At 45.8% G+C, this 22,216-nt stretch overlaps 4 protein-coding genes across 4 annotated transcripts; 2 read left to right on the plus strand and 2 right to left on the minus strand.

Annotated features, from left to right (window-relative positions):
• Positions 1-555: 555 nt before the first annotated feature.
• Positions 556-987, plus strand: ATNIH1004_011765 (uncharacterized protein; the record flags this gene model as incomplete). Its single annotated transcript, XM_033576327.1, has 1 exon — positions 556-987. One exon carries the CDS (start codon positions 556-558, stop codon positions 985-987), a length of 432 nt encoding a protein of 143 aa, XP_033420991.1.
• A 12-nt stretch (positions 988-999) lies between these two features.
• Positions 1,000-1,455, minus strand: ATNIH1004_011766 (uncharacterized protein; the record flags this gene model as incomplete). Its single annotated transcript, XM_033576328.1, has 1 exon — positions 1,000-1,455. The coding sequence occupies one exon, from the start codon at positions 1,453-1,455 to the stop codon at positions 1,000-1,002; it is 456 nt and encodes a 151-aa protein (XP_033420992.1).
• Positions 1,456-3,245: 1,790 nt separating this feature from the next.
• ATNIH1004_011767 (uncharacterized protein) lies at positions 3,246-3,725 on the minus strand (the record flags this gene model as incomplete). Its single annotated transcript, XM_033576329.1, has 1 exon — positions 3,246-3,725. One exon carries the CDS (start codon positions 3,723-3,725, stop codon positions 3,246-3,248), a length of 480 nt encoding a protein of 159 aa, XP_033420993.1.
• A 5,979-nt stretch (positions 3,726-9,704) lies between these two features.
• ATNIH1004_011768 (uncharacterized protein) lies at positions 9,705-19,406 on the plus strand (the record flags this gene model as incomplete). Its single annotated transcript, XM_033576330.1, has 4 exons — positions 9,705-10,048; positions 10,115-17,862; positions 17,929-18,704; positions 18,759-19,406. 4 exons carry the CDS (start codon positions 9,705-9,707, stop codon positions 19,404-19,406), a joined length of 9,516 nt encoding a protein of 3,171 aa, XP_033420994.1.
• Between the last annotated feature and the right edge of the window lie 2,810 nt (positions 19,407-22,216).

Genomic DNA, 22,216 nt, shown 5'->3' on the forward strand with positions numbered 1-22,216 from the left:
AGCTCTTTCTCCTCGGACAGCATGAGCCGGTCTGCCGTCTATCGGTCATCCGCCTCGTAGTCCCAGTACTGCCCCGTGTGCCTAACGGTCCTATTTTTGGATGTACACCTCTTCTTGCATGCTCGGGTCGTATACCGCCTTGAAGAAGTCGAGCGAGAACATGGAGGAGTTTATGACTGCGACGTAATCTGCAGGGGACAGCCCAAGATGCTCGGCGGTACACACGCTCTCCAACATGTTTTTAGCTAGTCTGAGCATCTCAGGGGTAGGAGAAGTGACTCCATCCCCTGCTGCCGGAAACAGCCGGGACTCTGAACCAAACAGCGCCACCACCTCTGATAGCGATGTGTTGAGATGCGAGAAGAAGAGGCGCTGGAGTTCAAGCGCCTAGCTATAAGGAACACAGTGAGACGAAACGTCTGCGCGGCAATCTGATCGTGGTAGACGCGTAGTCCGTGTGCTCCGGCTCCGTGAGTGACATGGTTGGTCTTGGTCTGTTATGTTAACCCCTGGATCGGTACTGGCGATTGCGGGACCAGGCTGCCGACATTTTTGATGAAAGATTCCATCACTCCATTGGCAAGGTCGCAGCTGCAGAGTCAACTGGTCCGGTCGTCGGGCAGCAAGCTTGTCAAGGAGACTTGGAGAGGTTGGCTTGGTGGAATCGCTAGGGGTGTTTTTAAGCATCTGGAGAAGGTTAACGAAATAGGCCGCCGGACTGGTGACAGGCCCCAATCGTGGCATTGCCAAAGATCTTCAAGTAGCTCATTACCCACTTCGTGGGGGCTGCAGCCGGTGCCGCCAAAGAAGTTGACGGAGCTGGATCTGACTGGTCAAGGCGGCGAGCGAGACATCGATTCTAGACGCCAGGGGTGCCGTGCACATCTGCTCGTTGTGCATGCCCACGAGCGTGGCGTGCTCCTGGACGGTGGCGGCCCATTGCGTGACGAACGAGTACCTCGGCGTGTGGGCGATCTGGTGGGCTGACGTAAAAGATGACTACAGGAGTCGCACCAGGGCCTGCAGTCTTTGGAGATTTCGGAAGAAGGCCTTGAGCGTCTCGACGTCGGTGTTCTCCCCGGCACTTGGTACTTCAGCCATGCCGAGAAGGTTGTCTGTCGGGTCCTGACCTATGTTGAACCCTTTGGAAACGGCCGTATCGAGCAGCTTGACCACCTCTATCTTGATTTCCACCAGTGTTACGGTGGTGTGTCCAGCCAACACCAAGCTGTAGATGGTCGCCGTTGGCTGCTCAGCAAACAGTCTCATCTGGAACTCCTGAACACCGGCTCCAGCGCGGCTGAGAAGAATGCTGTAATACCGTGTAGCATCTGAGATCAAGACCTGTTTCAGTTCCCAGAACAGGCTGGCTAGCTTGACATGACCAGCAGTCATGGTAAGAAATCGAGTAAATGCGCATCGTCGAAGCCCATGACGGTACGCATTCCTCGACATTTGGGGCCGGTGGAAATTGAATGCATTGGCACAAGGCATATGGCGTGGGGCTCTTTTGACTGCAGTTGTTCGGAGACGATCAGGGCGGATCTGCCATCAGGATTTGGGCTGACTTGCTACTTGAACTCTGTTTACCAGTGGACCGGCAACAAATAGTAGTTCAAGGTGCCTAGCGGGGAGACTGGTAGTGTCCTCAGAGAAATCTTTTCCCTCTAAGGACGGTCATTAATGGTGGATATCTACGTGCGGGATCTACTGTCCTTCAAGGCATTGTGAGGCGTAGTTGTTCTCCCAGGTGTGCAGAACAGCAGATTGACTTCTGTCGAGCTAACAGAACCTATGGGCTTACATAGTTAATGTGCATTCCAGATTCCCTACCGCTGATAAATGGCGGCTGTAAATTTAGAAGAGCCAACATGTGTTTGATCAATGGCTACTTTGTCGGTTCTGGGCAGCAGCCTTGTCAGGATACTAATGATTACTTTAACAATTTTATCTCTTCGTTCGTGGAATTTGTTGAGCAATCATGTCCTGGCCGCAGTCATACCGCTTTGGTTCGGATGGACCGACTGTAATGCGGGCTGGATATTTATATATAGCAATATGCTCCCTGGTCAACGAATTACTTCGCATTCGGGACTCGTTTATCCTTTTTTCAAGAATCTAGGCTCGAGTCAGGGCCCCAGATCTGTTGGGTTCCTCGCAAAAGTATTCGTCACGCATTCGGATCAGCCATCCGGACCAACTATTCGCTTAGCCATGGTGACCTGGAAGGCCCTGTATCGGACTTGTTTGTTCTATGTTGGGCTAGCTGAAGGGGTGGAATATTCTCCTCGACCTGTAATGCGGTCCATTTGGCCTTGAACGGGGTCTTGACAGCTGGCTGTGTTGCAATCAATGGCACTCATTTCAACAGCCAGTTGGACTTGGGATCATGCTCCGCTAACCGTCGGGGCAAGTCTAGCCAAAAGGTAGGCTGTGGATGTGCCATTTAAATAATGACATGATATACTGACCCACTTGGATAGCGGGAACGCATTCTTTCATTGCGGTGGGTGTCTCGCCAGGATGAATTCATCTGTTTCGCCATCTACGATCTCCAGTGCTTGCCCTTGGGGCGACGGGACGAATATCCAGGCAACTGATTTGGTTACGGAAATCTCATATCCGATATATTTTTATCCAATTAACGTGACCTGTTTCCAGATGCCATGATCTACAACCATGACAGAGTACTGGGTTGCTTTGGTAACGAAAAGAGCTCGTCATTAAATGCAGTGGAAGCGGTAGAGTGGGTTGCACACAACATCAGGGAGGATAGAAAGGGAGAAGCGCATAGTATCTCGTGTTAATCGCTATGCTATAATAACGTAACCACTTTTTCTTGAATGTCGTGCTCTAGTGCACCTGTATGGATTCCTTACTCCTCCCCGGAAACTTTTGTGCAAAATGTCTCGCCACCTCCGACCAAGCTAGGCTTTGATCCTCTCTAAGCCTTACCAAACGACGGTCTTCTTCTATAGACCAGGGTAGGCCCTTTCTTGTGGGATAATTGTTGTGGGCGTGAGCTGGTTTGCCGATTAAGATTTAGTAGTCGCAGTCAAAATCATCTGCCATTGGCGTGTTAAGATCAAGACTACTGCGCAGATATGGTACTCATGTCCGGAGACGTAGAAACACAATGTAATAAAGCACTATGAAACAGCCAAGACAAGAATTGTAGTCGATCTTCAACTGACATGGCCAAGAACTGACAACGAAAGGCGGGAAAAGCAAGATTCTTGCGGCGTTTAGTGCCTGATTGAAAGCTTCGCCACTCTTGGGTACTGGAGATCAAGCATCACCATGTCCTCTGCACCATGCTGGCTTGACTGAAAGGGCGCACCTGTAATGGGAAAGCGAGGGCTCTGTGACAGATATCCATCTATGACAGCAGGATCCTGACTTGCTTGGATGTGCTCAATATCCGGGAAGATAATATTATTTATTATGGCAGGATCAATATTCTCGGCGCCTAGTAGGACTTGCCCCAGCAAAGTGTTCTCAGAGTCGAAGGCTTGGGAGTAAGGATCGGCGGAGGTTGTTCGCCCCAAATCCTCTGGCTCATGTCGAGTGGTTCGAGCGTCCGAATGCAGGCTACTATCCAAGCAAACCTCCACCGGCGGGTGGGCAGAAAGGGGATACCATTTAGGTTTATGGAAATAGAACTTCGAAGACTTTGAGATAGTACCGCTAGGAATTGGGGGGTAGGGGTGGGTTTTAAGAGTCATTAAGAAGGACTTGGATAAGATCAGGCAGTAGCTGAGCCTCGTCTTGGAACGGACCCCGTAGTCGAATGGCCTTAAGAAGAAACCTCGTATTCGCCATGCCAAAAGCAAAAAGTGTATAGGGCTGGAGGTTTGTTGGGAATATGGGGTTAGAGACCTCAGTAAAGTCCAATAGGGAAACAAGGGCCAGGGATTGGACGTACGGGGCACTGGGGAGGGTAAGAGGACATGAATTGGATACAGAATTCTAATCTTGCTGTTTTAAATTTTCATGTGCTAGGATAATTCTATTTGAACGGGAAAGTGGTATCTTTTATAATCGATGATTGTACAAAGCGAATCGCCTTCCGCTGTCGCAATCTACGCCTGTATATTGCTCGCCTTCGCCTTCGCCGACATGACCCCTCGTAGTATGAGAGCTTAACGCTTCTTCCCTCTTCGCTTTTACTTCCTTCCCCCCAGCGATTCCTCTTTGTGTATACGTAGTCATTAGATAGCAAGGCATTTTGCCCCTTTACATCCGCACCGTTTTAATTTGGCCTTAGAGATCACGTAATAATCAAAATACGTGCAGGTAACTCTATGATAGCTTCACTTAAGTTCTGTTGGGTTGAGAGTGAATCAACCTGCCTCTTGTTTCTTCCGAGACGCTAAGCTTATCCTGGTCTGATATCAGTGCATGAGACCGCGCGGATCGTCGGATGCTCACTCTTAGAGAGCACAGCTCGTTTATCAATAAGAGTCGCAGCTGCGTTCGATTGCGGAAGGGGGTTCCACTGGCAGTCGGGCAGGCACCAAGAATGCATTTCGGTTCGGGATTTGAACGAGGCAGGCGAAGAAACAAGAAGTATGTAACCAAATAGTTCTTAAAAACTCCACTGCATTCATTTTTCTCGAAGAGTGTCCAGACAACAGATATTTAGGCTTAGGGTGTTGGCCGGTCTGTTTGTTACATCCCTTTGCTAGAAGGGCTGTTCTAATTATAACGATCAACAGTTCTGGGAAGCTTTCATTGGGCTAACTTCTGGAACCTAAATTTTACTCCAATTTTTAGAAATTAGTGGCAGCGTTCAACTGTGTGGAGCTAATCTTACGGCTTGAACATCTCCACGTGATCCTTCTAGATAGTTCGGAATGGTACTGTCCAACGCATAAGCCGTTCCCTGCATCAACAAAGCGAGTGATACGATACCAGAGGTTGGAGACACGATGCTAGGTGCACACGGAACGGTGGATATGTTCTCGCCCTGACCATGCTGGTTATCAACACAAGTACGAGTAAATCTATATACCATTCGAGAATGGTGTTGTGTACATGACGTGCAATACACCATCCAACAGATCTCTAACATAGAGAGGAACCTTCCTTCCCCCCCCCCACGCCTCACTGCATTGTTTCTAACTGGATTCTTTGAGACGATGAGTTCTCCAATATATGGCTTGTCCTGATACATTACTTCACTGGCTAGAGACTTTTCTTCACCGGCTAAAGAAGCTTCTGAGAGAACTATGAGCCTCGAACAGAAGCTACCCCTATTCCCATACCTTCTCTTGGGGGGAGGATATGGACCTTAACTTTCCACCTCCTTCTTCAGGACACTATCAAGCCCAGTAACCCAAGCAGGGGGGCTGGTGTGATAAAGCACCAAGTTTCTCGATCCTATTAACAGTTAGGGCTCTTAGTATACATTGGGCATCCCTGCCGGACGACCGAAACGATATGTTGCTAGCATATCCAGATATATCATATATTAATACAATACCACATTACCTAGGACTAGTGTGGCTTGGCTAGGAATCCATTTGGTAAGTCTCTTTTAGGACAACATGGTTGGCTTGGAAAGGCAGTGCCACGCCCTTAAAGAGATTATCTAGAAGCCATCGATAAGGGTCATTGCCCCTAATGTCTTCGAGGTTTCAGGTCTGACGCCTCATACCGTCATTTCCGGGAACAGCAGGATGAACAAGGGCCTGGATATTGTTCAGTTGGATCGAAGTCTTGAAGCCAGGTATTTTGTATCTTGCTGGAGGCAGTTTGGTAGATAAGACCTGGGGATAATGAGGTCCCATCCGCACAAATACAGGCAATTGAGGTTATCCATTCACGATTCCCATCCTGAAGCCGTTGCTGAATGCCATCCTTCTCGAATTGCTGCTTGGAGAAGATCCTTTTGGCTTTTGAAAGGATACCAATAAGAAAGCCTTTTTCATCCATATTGTAGATATTCTCCTTCTGGATGTTGTATTCATCGATTTTCTGGGCCAGCAACTCGAAATATAAAGCATATTTAAAGGCTGAATCAGCCTTCTTTCGTGAAGAGTCCATACCGGTTGTATAGCGAGAGACAAGGTCCTCCTGGTGTCTCTTTATAAAGCGGGTTGCCCAGTTCTTTCCTGGTGGCTTTTTTACCATTTCCTCTGCAAAATTCCTTATCATTGAAGCAGAGACATATAAGCCTTTGCTAGAGAGCCCATTGATCCATCTAACTAGCGATTTTTCTTGTTGGTGGGTGACAATTGCTGTTCTTCGTGATGGTCCTTCCTGAAGCCTTGAAGCCCTTTATGATGCCTTGACAGGGTTACTCGGTGCACACCATGCTTTTTCGCAAAAAAAGTATAATTAGGAACTTCTCCCGGTCCCAACGATTTCAAATCTTCTAACGCTGATTCAATTGATCCCATATTGACAGAGTTATCTGTTATCATGCTTTAAAATCTACGAAACGAAAAGTCGGTGTATACAAAATCGATCGTTTCTTGGTTCCGATCGTTGGGCGGTGAAGTACGGTAAGCAAAACCGAAAATTCATCTTGTATTTAACACAACATTTGAAAATATTATTAAACATTATCATAATGTGCAAAATTAACCATAGAATCTATATACCCCGCTTCTGCCTTAAAATTTGTCGCCAGGTGGCCTTGTGACTCGGCCAGATCGGAGCGACTGAGAAACTGGCCTCCACAGTTTCCTGCAATTGTGTTGAGCGACAGGAGCTGCTTTAGCTGTTAAATTAGTGGGATCACAATTTTGATTTATTAAAGAGTTAGATTCGGTCTTTGCTTTCCCCCTTTTCTTGTCGTTGCGTTGTTGAGCGCCTGTCGCGCGAGGCCGCTTTTGACGGCCCTTATTTTTGTCGCCACTACCGCATCTTTTATGCCCTCTCGCACCAACATTTAAAGCGCTGGTTGCTTGTAACTTGGCTTTTTGAATAGCCTGGCGCTCAGCCTTTCGTACTGCTCTTTCTGCTTCTTGTTTGGTTGCCTCCTTTAACTTCTCTGCTCGCTTAGCTTTGCGCTCTGCAGCACGCTCCGCCTTCTCCTGTGCACGCTGGTCCTGCAATGCCTGGCGTGCTGCAGCCCGTTGTTCTTTCTTTTTAGCAGATTCTCGAGCCTTTTCTTCACGTGCTAAGGCTGTTTGGAGCCGGCGATCTTCAGTAGCTCGCTTGCGCTGCTCGTTGGCCTGTTCCTGTTCAATTTGACGCTGCCGCGCCAGTTCCACTTTTGCTGGACTAAAAAAAAATGGTTGACCACCATTCTCTTCGATATTAAAAAGGCCCATGGCCTTTCTCCGTTTCCCTTGGTTACAAGCCAGATTAAGCGCGGCTAGTAAGTCCCGATTTTCATGTTGTGATATCTCATGTTTTGTGGCCAGTTTCTCTGCGGCGCGTGATAGCTGAGAAACTCGGGGATCTACCAGCCCTTCCTTGCGGAACTGGCGAGCTATTCGCCGAATAGCACGAAGGGAACCTGGAGTCTTTGTTGGCGTATCTGATGATGCAGTCTGCGGCGGGGTAATATCACTTTGGTTGCTAATATGGGACAGTACTTTGTCTGGGTTAAGCGGATGGAGCCCGGTGGCTCGCCAACCTGCCTCGATATTTTTGGCTGTAAATGCCTGATTCCATGCATCCTGAAAGAGGAGCCAAAAGTTCCGTTTCCTAAGATGAATTAACCCTTGGCTAGTCGCCATTAGCTTGTCGCAACTCTGAGTATAATACGTAGATAGGGCGGAAAATAGCCCAACATCTAGTGGTTGAAGACGATGAGTCGAGTGTGGTGGTAATACTGCAAGAAGAATTCGATTCCGATCAGCATAGTCAATAAATTTAAGATTAATATGACTATTATGGCCGTCCAAAATTAAAAGCCGGTAGCCTCGTCCAGCCTTTTGCTTGGTATACTGGTTAAATACACGCTGAAGCCAGTGTAAACCCAGTGCATCACAACTCCAGCCATTTTCAGTACTAGCAAAGAACGCTACTTCGCTTGAATGGTTAAAATCCTCAAGCCAGGACTCCTGCAGGTCATTTGACTCCCCTTTGTAAATAAGGGCTGGTGGAAGGTGGGAGTAGTCGGCACAAATCGCCGCAATTAAGGTAATAAACTCCCGGTTCCCATCTTGGCTTGCTCCAAGAAGTTTCCCACGCCTAAGAGCCTCTCGGGTGACTACTCGCTTGGTGGAGCGAGAGAGCCCGATTTGGAATCCTTTCTCGTCAAAATTATAAACATTTGAGGGGTGGATGTTGTATTTTTCGATCTTCTCGCTGAGCTAGTTAAATCGTGTTAGTATATAATAACCTAACAGAATTTGCTCGCGTATTGTAGCTCGAATCCACGGTAAAAAAGCAATAAAAAGTAATCTTACTAAACTGAAGAAGTGCTGAAAATACCTGGAATTATCAGCGGCCTTCCGCTGATGGTCTATAGTCCGCAAATACAGGCTGTGAAGACGGTCACGGTGTCGCTTGCGGAAGCGGCTCGCCCAGTTAACACCAAGTGTGGTCCCTGCAATTTCCTCGGCGATGTTTTTCAACATTTGAGGGGTAGGTGGGATACCACGGTTGGATAGCTTATTAACATGCTCAATAAGAACTTTCTCCTGGGAACTGGTGAGTTTCTGTCGCGAATAGGAGTTCGCGTCCTGTATTGAGGCTGTTTTGCCTTTGAAGCGGCGCCATAGCGTGGACTTGTCGATATTGTATTTTCTCACAGTTTCTGCATATTTAGGGCGTTCCTGCGATTGTAATTCTAAAATCGCTTTTGCAATATGAGCGTTGTGGTCCATTTCATGGTTGGTTGAAAAAGACGCGTCGGAAGTTGGAAGTTGTTGCATTACGCGGTGCGTTGCATGACCCCGTGATCTACGTTACCCAGCTGCTCCTTCCCCATCGCCAAACAAGCAAGCCAGCGAATACTGCAAACCGATCTCACACCCATCCGCCTCCGTCACCAACGAGATAGATAAACAACGCCGCGCACCGACTTCGCGCAAACCGACTTCGTGCAAACCGACTTCGTGCAAACCGACTTCGTGCAAACCGACTTCGTGCAAACCGACTTCGTGCAAACCGACTTCACGCAGGCCCTTACAAACCGGTTGTCACAGATAACACGTCCTCTAGTTTCTTTTCACATTATCACCAGTAAATAGACTAATGGCACTTGCCCCTTGTCGTTCTGCTACCCTTTAGCTGACCTAATAATATGATCGCTTCATTATCCTGGCGCCGGCCGTTTGCTGGCCATTATTGCTCTTCTGTGGGGCGAAATCTCCACCCCCTCGTTTAGGCGTAAAGACACACTGAGCCCATTAGCTGGTCACATCGCAGAGATGACGAAGACGTGGCTTGTTATTCGCGACGATGGTCATAAAAGAAACCTGGTTGGCGCCTGGCAAAAGTACTAATCATTGCGTAGGAAATATTGGTTGGACAAGCCAATGCCAGAGCAGGGATATGGTCATTCATCCCACCTGGATAGCTACTGGTCTTAGAGGTAACTAAACTGAGTCGTGGACTAGCATGCGTTTGCAATTCGCATGGTAACATCTGCCTCAGTGGCTGTCCTTATTCTAATAACAGCTCGCGTCCAGCGTGGATAAAATAAATATAATGCACTGAACTCCTCCCCCCCCTTCTTACTCCCATCAACTCATATTGTGCTCGAAAAATACTGAATACTGAAACTCAAATCTCAAATCATGATTGCACAAAATAGTGCCCTCACACTGACCTTCAATCATCTCGTATTACCCCCGAGACTACCTGGTCGGCAGGACTCTGAAGCTGAAGCTCAAGACGTCCAAAAGGACCTGGTGCACCGTGTACTCGACGCGCTCGAAAGTCTTAAAGGTAGTCTGGACGAAAAGGCTGCGGTTGCTTGGGAAGCCATTGAGAAAGCGCTTAATATATGCAAGGAAGTGAACCATGATGGATGCATTAATGAGACATCATTGCTCAATGCACTTACAAAGCTGCAGCAGAACAATGCGATTATTTTATACGTCGGTGCACAAAATGCGTGCATCCTTATCAGAAAGCCACAGTGAGTGTATTGAAGTACGAGAATAATTTATGATTTAAGGGGTTATCTGACAGTGATGATGCGTAGTGACGACGAGAAAACAGTCATATTTGAAGCATTCGAAACTTCACCCGCAGCGGAGCCAGTTCTCGCAGCAAAAGGCACTCTACAGTGGGACTTTCCAGGATCGGCAGTGTCTGTTCCGCTCGACGTGTTTGATAATCCAGTATTCCTCAGGAGTCTAGCTGCATTTCTCGAGCGGGCAAGTTGCGAAGTTCTGGATGAATTTACACCCAAAACACGGAAGGCTGGGGCTGAGATTTCCGAAACTCGCGATACAGTTAATCCCGCGATAATCACCCAGTTCCTTATGACACTGCTGCAGTCGAACGGGTGTCGGATATACCCACCAGTACTCCGTAAACGTGTCAAAGATGATGTGTGCTGGGAAAATGCAGAGCTGCCGTGGAGAAGAAGTCCATTCTGGCTTGCCCTCCGAGTGTGCATCCAACGGCTGCTTTACTTGAGTTTGGGAGCTGAACTAGGACGTATACAGTATAAATTCGCAATGTGCACTCTGATGGCGCGCCTATTATCGGATTCTGTCAATACAATCGATCCAGAGCAATGTAATTTCCTCAAGACAAAGCTCTGTCGCCGCCTTGCAAAATTGGAGACGGACAAGCAAAATTCATCTGAGGGTGTGCGGGATGCATATGCACGGGTGTTTGCTACCATTGGGCCATATTGTCAACAGTCAATCAGCAAAGCAACCGCTATCTTTGAAGCAAAATGGAAGTCTTTTAGGAACACGCTTTGCCGACGAATACCGCTGCTTCCAAATCGCGCTGAGGACAAAGACTTAAAGTTGGCGTTGCGGAATAGTTTGGGGTATATGGGACATATCCTTAACCCGTCCCAAGTTTCAACGTGGGTTCAACGTACGGTAGATCCAGCAATGCTTGGGCAGCATTCTAGAAAGGATACCACTGAGCAATTCGGAGCACTGATGACGCGGTACTTCTTACTGGCAGAGAAAGAGCGAGCTATTGAATCCGATGCACGAGACATCCCAGAGAGCAAGGATCGTTGTGAAGCTCTATGTATAGATCTCGCACATCAAATTAATGAATATATTGGTGCTGTTGGGAATGCGTACGACTACGATCCCGAGCAAATAAGTATTTTTGTTCTTAGCATATTCGAGATGTGGATGCATATGGACCGGTGTGCGACAGTCGCATATCCCTTGCTTAAGGACTACCACCCATGGATAAAACCCGAGATGCTGGATGTGCTACTCCTGTCAAGATGGGTTGATATGGAACGCCTTCAGAGGATCCAGCTTTATCTCGATAGACGCTGTACGGAAGCGAAAACGGTCAATATGACTATTTTCACTGATCCAGATGCTGGAGGTTTTACAGATCAATATTTCGACTTGGAGGAAGCTAGAAATATGCGTGCCTTGCAAGGACAAATTGAGACTGCCTCTTTAGCAGCTCGAAATAGGAAGGAGGATGAGTTGCAACGAGTTAATGCGGAATACGAGGATCTTACCGAGAAAAAGGCATCCAGCTCTTGCACTGACCGAAGGCATCCAGATGGGACCCATGATATTAAGGGATGTAGTCATTGTTACTACGGTAGGTGTTGTCGGCGCCTTAAGATAGATGTCCACGAGGACTTTCTACCGCCGGAGAGCAAGCGTGTTGAAAAGAGGGCGATTATTTTCGAACTCTCCTTACCGAAACCTGTGGCGGCCTATCGAAATTCTACATGGAATATTATCACAACGCTCTGCTATCAGGCAGAAGCGTTAGCTTCAGATGAGCCGGAAATGTTGCTTTGTGATTACACCCAGCTGAAAATGTATAGCAGCAGCATCAACAGTAGACGAGGAATTTCTTTAGCGTCTGATACAAAATCATATCTAGGGACACATTACAAATCGAAAAAATTCCCAGTAAAGACTCGAAATGTTTTGCTCCCGTTGGGATTGAAGTTTTCATACTACGACGAAGAACGCAAAATATGGCTGAAGAATTTTCCCAAGGAGCTGACTTTGGCGCATCATTCTGCAATGCATCTACCCAGAAACCTGCCATTTTCAGCCCTCTACGCTTCTTCTGCCTTTGCAGCTGACGGGCCAGGCCCTTCATCATATGCATCCATTGCCAAAATTCCCGAATGCCCATCCAACATCAGCATCCACGAGTTTATTGCACACCAGAATCTTATGGGCGGCAAAAATCGACGTTGGTTTTCGATTCTGTGCGAGCTGGGATCCTCAAATGTTAACTTCAGCCTTCAGGATACGATGGTGCTCTTTCGTCTTCTCGCACTACAGGCTGGACCCAGGTTAAACGCGACCGACGATACATTACGAGCCGTGCATTTCGTGTTTAGGGATTCTAACTTCTGTGACAGGTTAATTGAGCAAATCATGGTACATGTGGAAATGGTATCGTCTAACTGGCGTGAGAGCAATTACATGGAAACCCTGCTTATCTTGACAAACCAGCTTTGCGCTTTCTGCTGTGTGGAATCACGCAGACGAGCGCAAGAACTCCTGTTGACGATTCGGAAAGCCACACTTACTTGGATCACCCTTCTGAGAAGCGAGATGCGCAATGCCCAAGAAGCGGACACTGCAGAAAGAACGGCTAAGTACTGCTTTATATCTACCCTCCTGTGCCGTAGGACATTCGTGCCCCAGGCTCGCAGCAGCTTAGAGCTAGATGCAGAAAGTTTCCGCTGCTTTATTGAGGCGACGCTAGCTATGCAAGAAAGTTTGGTGATCGACCTAAGTAAATTCACACCATGGACGCGCAGTATGCTTGTTCGGGACATCAAGATGATGGAGGCCATGCGCCCTGTACTTCGGGAGTCAGTTATAAAATATCCCGCCAGCTTAGGATTGGCCATTGATGCTTTCTGGCCGAATGTTGTTTCTAACTCGCGATCATATACTGAGTGGGAATTTCTACTACATTCGCACGAGTGGTGGGTTACTTCAACCGTTCAGGCTGCAGAACACACCGAACCCCAAGTTCTGCATTACCATCTACTCGAGGGCCACCTACTCGTGGATGGGCGAGCGATGGGCAAATTGCCAACAGATATTCGGGATTCGGAAAGCTTGAAGGAATTATTTGGCAACCAACGCCTTGTTGCTTTCCCGTCGAGCATGCCCGGAATGAGCTATACGCTTGCGATGGATAAGGACGGTCACCGTGTCCATATAGGATATCGAGAGCAGCAGTTAATTATACGAGCGCAGAAATCTGGTAAATTATTGGAGCTCATTCCTCGCTATGTGTTTGGCTACGGACAATCATCGGATTTACCGGTCCAACTAGTTGATAACTGCGTTCACTGGATGGACATCGAATCTGGAATTGTTGAAATTAGGAGACAACCTCATATTTGGAGAGATAGTGCCTGGACTATAAACGTCCTGACTCGCAGAGTCATGCGGCGACATGTCCATTTGGTTGATCCACATTGCGCTCTTTTCGCCTCGGTGGCACAAATTTTCGAAGATTTTGAACAACCTCATATGCTGATGGTGGTCCAGTCGTTGAAAGGAGCCCTCTCCGTGGAGTTAAAGCGAATGGACCTCACTTTCTATGTTAATAGGAAACGTCTGCTGCAGTGTAAGCAGCTAGCCGCAGAGATAGATCCAAATCAGGATGCAGGTACTCTCTATGGACTCAAAAGCATGCTCATCCTTCGCAATATACACAATCGCTCACAGCGTAGTGTTATCACAATGCTGGGAAGGCCATTCTATGAGCGTCTTGGGATGCACGTTGTTGTTCGAATAGAAAATACTGGTTCCTATGCACGATACACGATTGACAACATCCTCGGGCGTCTCTACAGCCCACCGGAGCCACGGCTTCTGTACAACAAGGCACAACTGCATGCATTGACTTCATTCTTTTTGCCAGACCCCCTTACAGGCCGTACAGGCACAGAAGAAGCATTATCTTGCTTGCAGTCGGGATCTTGCCAACCTTCAACTCCTCTTAACAGGATGCATTTTCAAATACTGGAAACGCTCTCGACTTTGACTCCAAGACGAGAATACTACCCGAAAGGCAGAAAATGCCAGCAGTCGGTGTTCTGGGATCCCAAACTGACGACTACTATCCAGCACGATGGGTACAAAACAGTTGTTGACTCAATCGTGGAGAAATCAGAGATATTGTCTCTATTTCACTTAGAGATTGGAAACCATAACATGGATACGTGGTCTAGTGCTATACACCTCCAAGAACGGGCCCGCTGGAGAAGATCAATCTATGAACGTAGAGGAATATTTTTCGCAGAACCCGATTCACCACAAGATTTGCCATATGCAACGCGAGATGGCTGGACAAGTTCTCGACGCACATCTAATGTGAGTGAAGTTGTGACCTTGCTTAGGAAGCGGCCTTTATCTCTTCGTACGACACCCAAGCTGGTGGAAATATTCCAGAAATGGCCTGTTATTGGTGGATATATTAGTTCTTTTACAACAAGTTCCCTAAATGGGTGTCTAGATATCGATCTTGGTCACGAATGGGGCAGTTTGGTTCTTCTCTGCAGAGACAGCAAACTGGAAGACTCTTACCACCTTATGTTCCTGCTGGGAATCGTTGCGTATAAAAGTGGCGTTGACATGGAAGTCTTGCGATCGATTGTCGCATTTTTTCTGCTGGATGATCTCAAGCAGCTTCAATATCCTCCTTATTCATTGTTCACTGGATTCGAGGCGGGCGAAGAGATCAAACTTGATGCACTAGTCAACCTGGCAATGCCATTTTATGAGCCATACCGAGATCCTCCTATACAAGGAAAGAAAAAGAAAAGGAACAAAACTCTCCAGGAAATCCGTCGGCTGGAGCTCGCTAGGGAGGATCATGAGTTGAGATGTGTCGATGAGTGTCAGAGATTTGCGGCATTGTTGCAAAACCAGTGGCCATGTGCGGAGCCCACTGTAGAAGGGTTTGAATCGACATATCTAAATGTTCATTTGGCTATGAAGGAGATTATTCCCGAGTGGCAAAGATTGTACAAGAACTTGCAGCTGTTTAACTATGTTCAAGAAGTTCAAATGATCCTCGACAAACACTCAGCTCCCATAAATTCTGTTGATGAAAGCCCTACATGTCTGCCATATAAAATATACGGAGACAAAAGGTGTGATTATTCTATTCCTCTCTTAGGGGGGGCGCTTCTGCAAAAGCCAGGGCCTATGATCAACGCATACCACAACTCAGAGAGCCTTAAACAATTGACTAGCGAGACGACCGCAACCATCTGGCAGACTTCGCTTATTAAACCCAAGGCATATATCAAGCCTGAAACAATGGAGATTGAGTCAATTGTCGGTGCTATTATAAATTCAGATTGTCCGGTCCAATTGAAATATGGTCAAGATCTGAAGGGAAGTATTGCTGCACTGAAACTGGTCGAGCGAGAAGCAAAGCAAAAGATCAGCGTGAATACCGATTACTTGGAGGGAGTTAGGTGGTTCAACAATAAAATCCACACAGCTCGCACGTGTGTAGATCAGCATTATAATCAGATTGTCGAGTCCCTATCACATGGAGACTCGAGATTCGTGTGGCTGCAACAGAGCAATCTTTGGCCATGTATAATGCCCTTGTCTATCCTCCAACAGCTTGGATCAAAATCACACTGCTTGTTTGGGCCGGGTATGAAAGACGCGATAATTGCATATGGATTGGCGATTGTTCAGCTACAAAAGCTGATCCGGATGAAGGAAGCCTTTACAAGAAACGACAAGGAAACACTGCACCAAGAGTATAGGAACCGCGGCCATGTTAATTGGCAGCCTTCTGATTATCCGGACTGGCTGCTATTGGAAATTGACGCGAATATGCAGATTCGCGAGGATCAGGCTACCGTGGCCTTAGAAATAATCTCTCCCAGCTCAGGCTCCAACTCCGTTCTGCAAATGAATATGGGTCAAGGAAAGACATCTGTTATTATGCCAATGGTTGCTTCTATACTAGCCGACAGAAAAACACTTACTAGGATTCTAGTACCGAAGGCTCTGTTATCGCAAACTATACAGGTCCTTCAGTCCCGCCTGGGAGGACTCTTGGAAAGAGAGATAACTCATATCCCATTCTCACGACGGACACCAACGGGTACGGACCTTATTAAGAAATACCGTTGGATCCATGAGGATCAATTAAATAAGTCAGCCATCATTGTGGGGATTCCCGAACATGTTTTGTCATTTAAACTTAGCGGGATCCAGCGAATATCCGACTTGAAAATCCCTGAAGCATCCGAAATGGTTGCAGCCCAGTGCTGGATGGATCAAGTTTGCCGTGATATCCTTGACGAGTGTGATTTCACTCTGGCTGTTAAGACACAGCTTATCTATCCAAGTGGTTCACTGCTGTCGGTTGATGGACACCCCAATCGCTGGGAAGTCACTATGGCTGTCCTCGGTCTTGTTGCACATAATCTACATGATCTTGCTCAACAATTCCCACAGAGCATTAACGTTGTGGAACGGACAGCCACAGGATTCCCTGTGGCGTATTTTCTGAGAAAGGATGCCGAAGAGGCCCTGACGCAAAGAATAATAAGTAATATTTGCGGTGGTCAAATATCACTTGTTCCCATTCGGGACTGCACACAGGAAGAGCAAGAAGCAATACGAATCTTCCTCTCTCAGGAACACATAAAATACTCAGTCTCAAAATGTGTTTCAGGACTTTTTCCGGATGCACCCAAGGTCCGGAAGAACATATACCTCCTGCGTGGGCTACTCGTGCATGGTATTTTGCTCCTATGCCTGAAGAAAAGATGGAACGTCCAATACGGACTGCATCCGCGTCGTGATCCCATGGCTGTTCCATTCCATGCCAAAGGCGTCCCCTCTGACCAAGCTGAATGGGGCCATCCCGATGTGTCCATACTTTTCACTTGTCTTGCCTTCTATAACCAAGGCCTTAGCCTGCCTCAACTTCTCCAGAGCTTGCAGGGAATTTTAAGATCTGACGATCCTGCCACAGAGTATGATCGGTGGACCCAGGCATCACTCACATTACCGGAACCATTAAGGCATTGGAACACCATCAACGTCGATGACGAAGGCCAAGTCACCGAGATATGGCGGCATCTTCGCATGAAGATGGTTGTTATTAATCACTTCCTGAAGAATTATGTATTCCCTGCCCACGCGAAACAGTTCAGTGTTAAAGTGCAGGCCTCCGGGTGGGACATTCCTCTGTTTAGCAACAAGACTGTCATGTCTCCAGTTGCTGGGGTCCGGAGGTCGGGGTTGACAAGTGGCTTTAGTGGCACCAATGATAATCGAAGGCTTCTTCCTCTTACGATTAAACAGCAAGATCTTCCTCAGTTGCTACACACCAATGCGGAGGTTCTCACTTACCTCTTGCAGCAGAGAAACCGACTATACCAGCTTGCGGTCACCAAAGATGGTAGCCGATTCTCAGAACTAGACCTCGTCACTTATCTTATGCAAAGGAAGATTAGAGTCCTCATCGACGCGGGGGCTTTTATCCTTGAAATGGATAACCGGACGCTTGTCAGGGCTTGGCTCCAGGAGGATACCCAGGCTCAGGCTGCGATTTACTTCGGACTGGACAATAAGCCCTGGGTCCAGTACCAAAACGGGAAGATTGCTCCGCTTGTAGCAACCCCTTTCGCTGATAACATGGATAATTGTTTGGTCTACTTGGACGAAGCCCATACTAGAGGTACCGATCTAAAGCTGCCGCCTGAAGCTCGTGGGGCGTTAACTCTGGGCTTAAACCAAACGAAAGACCACACGGTCCAAGGTAAAAATCCCTTCTTCATGTCTAATGCTTCTTGTACGTGGAGTGGGTTCTAACGATTTCTGTTAGCTGCAATGAGGCTACGTCAGTTGGGCACAACGCAGTCTGTCACCTTTGTTGCTCCACTGGAGGTGCATCAGAGCATTCTAGATGTTCGTCAGAAAAGTGCAAAGGAACATGTTGATTCATCGGATGTCATTTCCTGGCTTCTCCATCAGACCTGCACGAATACTAGAGACTTGCAGTCTCTATACTTTGCTCAAGGTGCAGATTTCTGTTATCGGATGCAAGCAGTGGAAAGTTATAGGGAGTTCCTAACGAATGTTGATCATCGCAAGGCATATATGGGGTACTTGCAGCAAAGTGAGCAACAGACACTGGAACAGCTGTATGAGCCGAAGTCGGACAAGGAACATGATATAGCAACTTCGTTGGATACCGCCAAATTGCCTCTTAGTGGAAAACTAAGTATTTTTATGGAAGAGCTTAGGGAGAGTCGCCGACAGTCGCATGTGGGTCACGGCTCAGTGACCAGTTCAGCGTTAGAGGAGGTAGAACAAGAGCGAGAGGTTGCTTACGAAATTGAGGAGGAGAAAGAAATGCAACGTCCTCATGCCATGAAAGCGCTGAAATTCCCTGGACTACATAAATCCATTCTTAACTTTTTACAGACTGGAATTCTACAAGATAAAGGTGGCTATATGAATGCATCATATGTCCTAGAATCATCAGAGTTGGGGCTGAAACACAAAATCGACGCTTCAACACTCCTTCCGCAGCTCTACGTTTCGGTAGAGTTCACGAGAACTGTGATGAAGTCGGGTAAAACAAATGATAACTTTATGGTATGAACTATTTTCCTCCACCTTGCCTTGGACTCTCTAATGGATTGTGTATAGCGTCCTGTCAACTGGCTTCTTTGGAGTATCGAGACTGGTGTCGGTATTGTTATTATTCCCGAAGAAGCCGAAGAGGCAATTTCTCTTCTTCGTACAGCTGCAAGGTCACCCGTGCACCTAGTATTATATGCGGCACCATTCACAAAGAGAATGCTACACTTCAACAATCTGGACTACTATGCGTTTCCTAGCCTCCCGACAGGCTGGGTTCCACCAGCATGGCTTCCATTCGAGCTCGGCATTCTAGCAGGACGACTGTACTTTAATTTTTGTGAATATCCTTCTCTGTTGGATCGCCTCCAGTTAGATCCTGAAGATTCATTGAAGACCATGGAGGCCCTTGCTAGAGGCCATTTCAACTTCCTGCAGGAGTGGTTGTCTCTTCGCCGCCAGGGACAGGATATTTCACATACCCCGATGGGATACATATGTCAGGGCTGGCGACTTCGCAGTGACCATCCGTTCTTCTTGACGAAGCGCGCAGAAGGGCCCGACAGTGGTAGTGGCCAATTCGTTCAGGTTCCAAGCTTCGAGGCACAGAGTGACCATGAGGAATTCTTGTACAGTGATGACGATGATGATGATTCAGTTGTGGTAGAGGAAGGATATGATGGGGAATTAGGGGAAGATGAGATTGATCGGCCGTGATTCAGTTTAATATTTACTAACACCAATTTGGAAGCCAGTTTTATCGAAATTATAACTATCTACGGCGGACTGAATCGAGCATGTGGACAAAATCACGTGCTTTCAAAAATTTTATATTGCCACTTCCCGCACGCACACACAATTTCTGATTAGTAATGTATAAATTCTACGTTCAGGCTGATAGCGCCTCAGATGCGCGGCCAAATAGATAGAATATCTTACAAAAGAGCATGATACTGGTGGTGGTAGTGTTAAGGGCTATACCTGTAGTCACCTAAATGTAGGCTAGATACAAAGAGAAATTGCTGGAGAAGGAAAGAAAAAGAATGTAAATATAAAGAGAATGTCGGCTGTTGTGAGTCGTCGCTGACCAATAGAAACAGGAGGGCCCGTTTGGGCAATGGGGGCAATAGGGTCTGTAGAATTATCGAAGGCCGAAATATTGGTAGTCTGAGGTTCTTCCAGCGCCTCAGTTATTTACTAAGTAGCTTCGATCATTCGAAGATATTAGCAATATCGGCAGAGAGAACAGAAGTAATAGAGAGACAGAGAGAGATAGTTGGAGGAGAAAAAGAGAAGAGAGAATAATTTATATACTAGTTAAGCTTGCTAAGTGCATGTAGGTTAAAAAAAGGTGGCCTATGCTAAATTATTATAATATTAAAGCTATTCACAAGTAACATAGTACTATAGTACGCAAGGATAAAAAAAAAAACCGCAGCGCAGACTACTACAACAACGCAATAAAACTCTACATTAAGAAGACACTCGATTGAATCCCGAAGGACTTTTTTTTTTTAATTAAGCGTAGTACCTATATATATATAAGGTAATTAAATATAGCAATTAATATAGTAATCAATGTAGCAATGAATATAGCAATGAATGTAGCAATAAATGTAGCAATGAATGTAGCAATAAATGTAGCAATGAATGTAGCAATAAATATAGCAATAAATGTAGCAATCAATATAGCAAGCAGTAATCAGGGAGAAAATAATACAGTGTTCTATGCAAAACGAGTTTTTTAAACCGAGTTCTTCCAGCAGGGGCATTTATCTCACCACTGTTTTGTTGTTTCATATTCTCCTCGCTGGCAGGGTCTTCTTTTTCTAAAATTTTGTACAAAGTTCTTCAATAGTAGGAAAATCTGGCTGTTAATCGTACCAGGTTCCTCCTTAATCTAATGCTTTCCAAATCTGCTTTAGCTTTCCTGTCTTTTTTTTTGTTCTGGCTCTTTCTTATTCCTGGTTCCTTTTTAATAGGAACTACTTCGATTTGTTCTTTCTTTTTTTTTGGCAGGCATAGGCTTTGGCTTAATATCTATAAAATCAAGATCCTAGCCTCGATAATATATATGTGTATATCCCAAGCCTGTGCTTTTAAATTAAAATTAAAATATTTATTTAAAATTAACGAGAGTGTGCCTTTCTAAATATCTAATAAAAAAATTATAGCACCATGTTTTTTATAGCAATCCTTTGAGAAATTTGTTAATTTAATAATTTTTTGATATTATTTGCAATATCGGGACCCGTTGGAAAAGAACATTAATAAAATATTCTTGTGTTTCGATTGGAGTGTCTGTTAAGTAAGGTTAAACTTCCCTATATAAAAGTTAGAGTTATATATTTTACTATATTATTTAATAAAACTTATTAATTTTCACTATTGCCCCATACTTTTAATTTATATCTTCTGATTTTCCAAGCCAAACTGCAACCCGTAGCCTACATGGCTGAAGACGAGACTCAATTATAGAGGACTTTGTTTAAATTGTGATCCTGATCGTGTACTATGCAGTACAGAGCCTGATTTGGACGAGACGTAGGTACTATTGCTGCGTATAATAGACTCCTGTCGGGCTTTATTCTTTCCCGGTTCCATTCTGCCATAGAGCTACCTTGATAAGGTACGGCACGCTTGGTTTTAATAGCTAGTGGTATTAGGCTAGATAAAAGTTTAATAACCTTAACTGCAGATAGGGGAGTAGTTGGTTTTTAGCAATAAAGGCTTTTGGTCTATTTGTTTTTAGGATTAGCCGCACTGCAGTGAGGACATGCATAATATTCCGCACAGTTAATATTATGCTAATAATTTGCATACTTGGTACAATATTGTGTCCAAGACATATTAAAAGTTCTTGATTAAAAGAGTAGGTAAATAACAAAACGCAAAATATTAGTTAATGTGATATATCTATTTATATATATAGGAAAATACGCGAAATATAATTTTATCCACTAGTCTATTTTAATAACTATAGCCCTATTTTATTAATTAGTATATTAATTACTATATTAACTTATACCGAAGCACTGCTTCCCGATTAGGCCTAGTTATTTTAAAAAGCAAGCTCCCACAACATCTCCATATAAGTAGTTCAAAAAAAAAAAAAATTAATTAATCAAGAAATTAAGCATCCATAAATTATCCAAGAATCGATTATCTCTATAAGCTCTAACAACTTGGACTAGTTTAATAATAACTAAGTATTATTAGGATTCGGTAATATACTTTTAATTAGGTTTAGTCTTGCACACAAAACTAAGTGTCAAGGGCTAAACCTCTATAACCTAATAACTAGGGTGGATACAAAAGGAATCGTCGAAGAGGAAAGAGAAGAGGAAACAGCGATGAGACGATTGCGAAGTAAGGGGGGGAAGTCACATGATAGAGTGTACTAATCAATATACTAATCATGTGGCAGGCGAGGAGAAAGGAAACACGAGGGCTGAGGGCCCGAGTAGGCTGGGGCTCTAGCCCCTTACACTACTCCCCCCTTCCTATATAAGGCCTCCGAAGGAGGC

The sequence above is a fragment of the Aspergillus tanneri genome (assembly GCF_003426965.1).
Source record: "Aspergillus tanneri strain NIH1004 chromosome Unknown AapTan_9_pilon_pilon_pilon, whole genome shotgun sequence".
Taxonomy (NCBI): Eukaryota; Fungi; Ascomycota; class Eurotiomycetes; order Eurotiales; family Aspergillaceae; genus Aspergillus; species Aspergillus tanneri.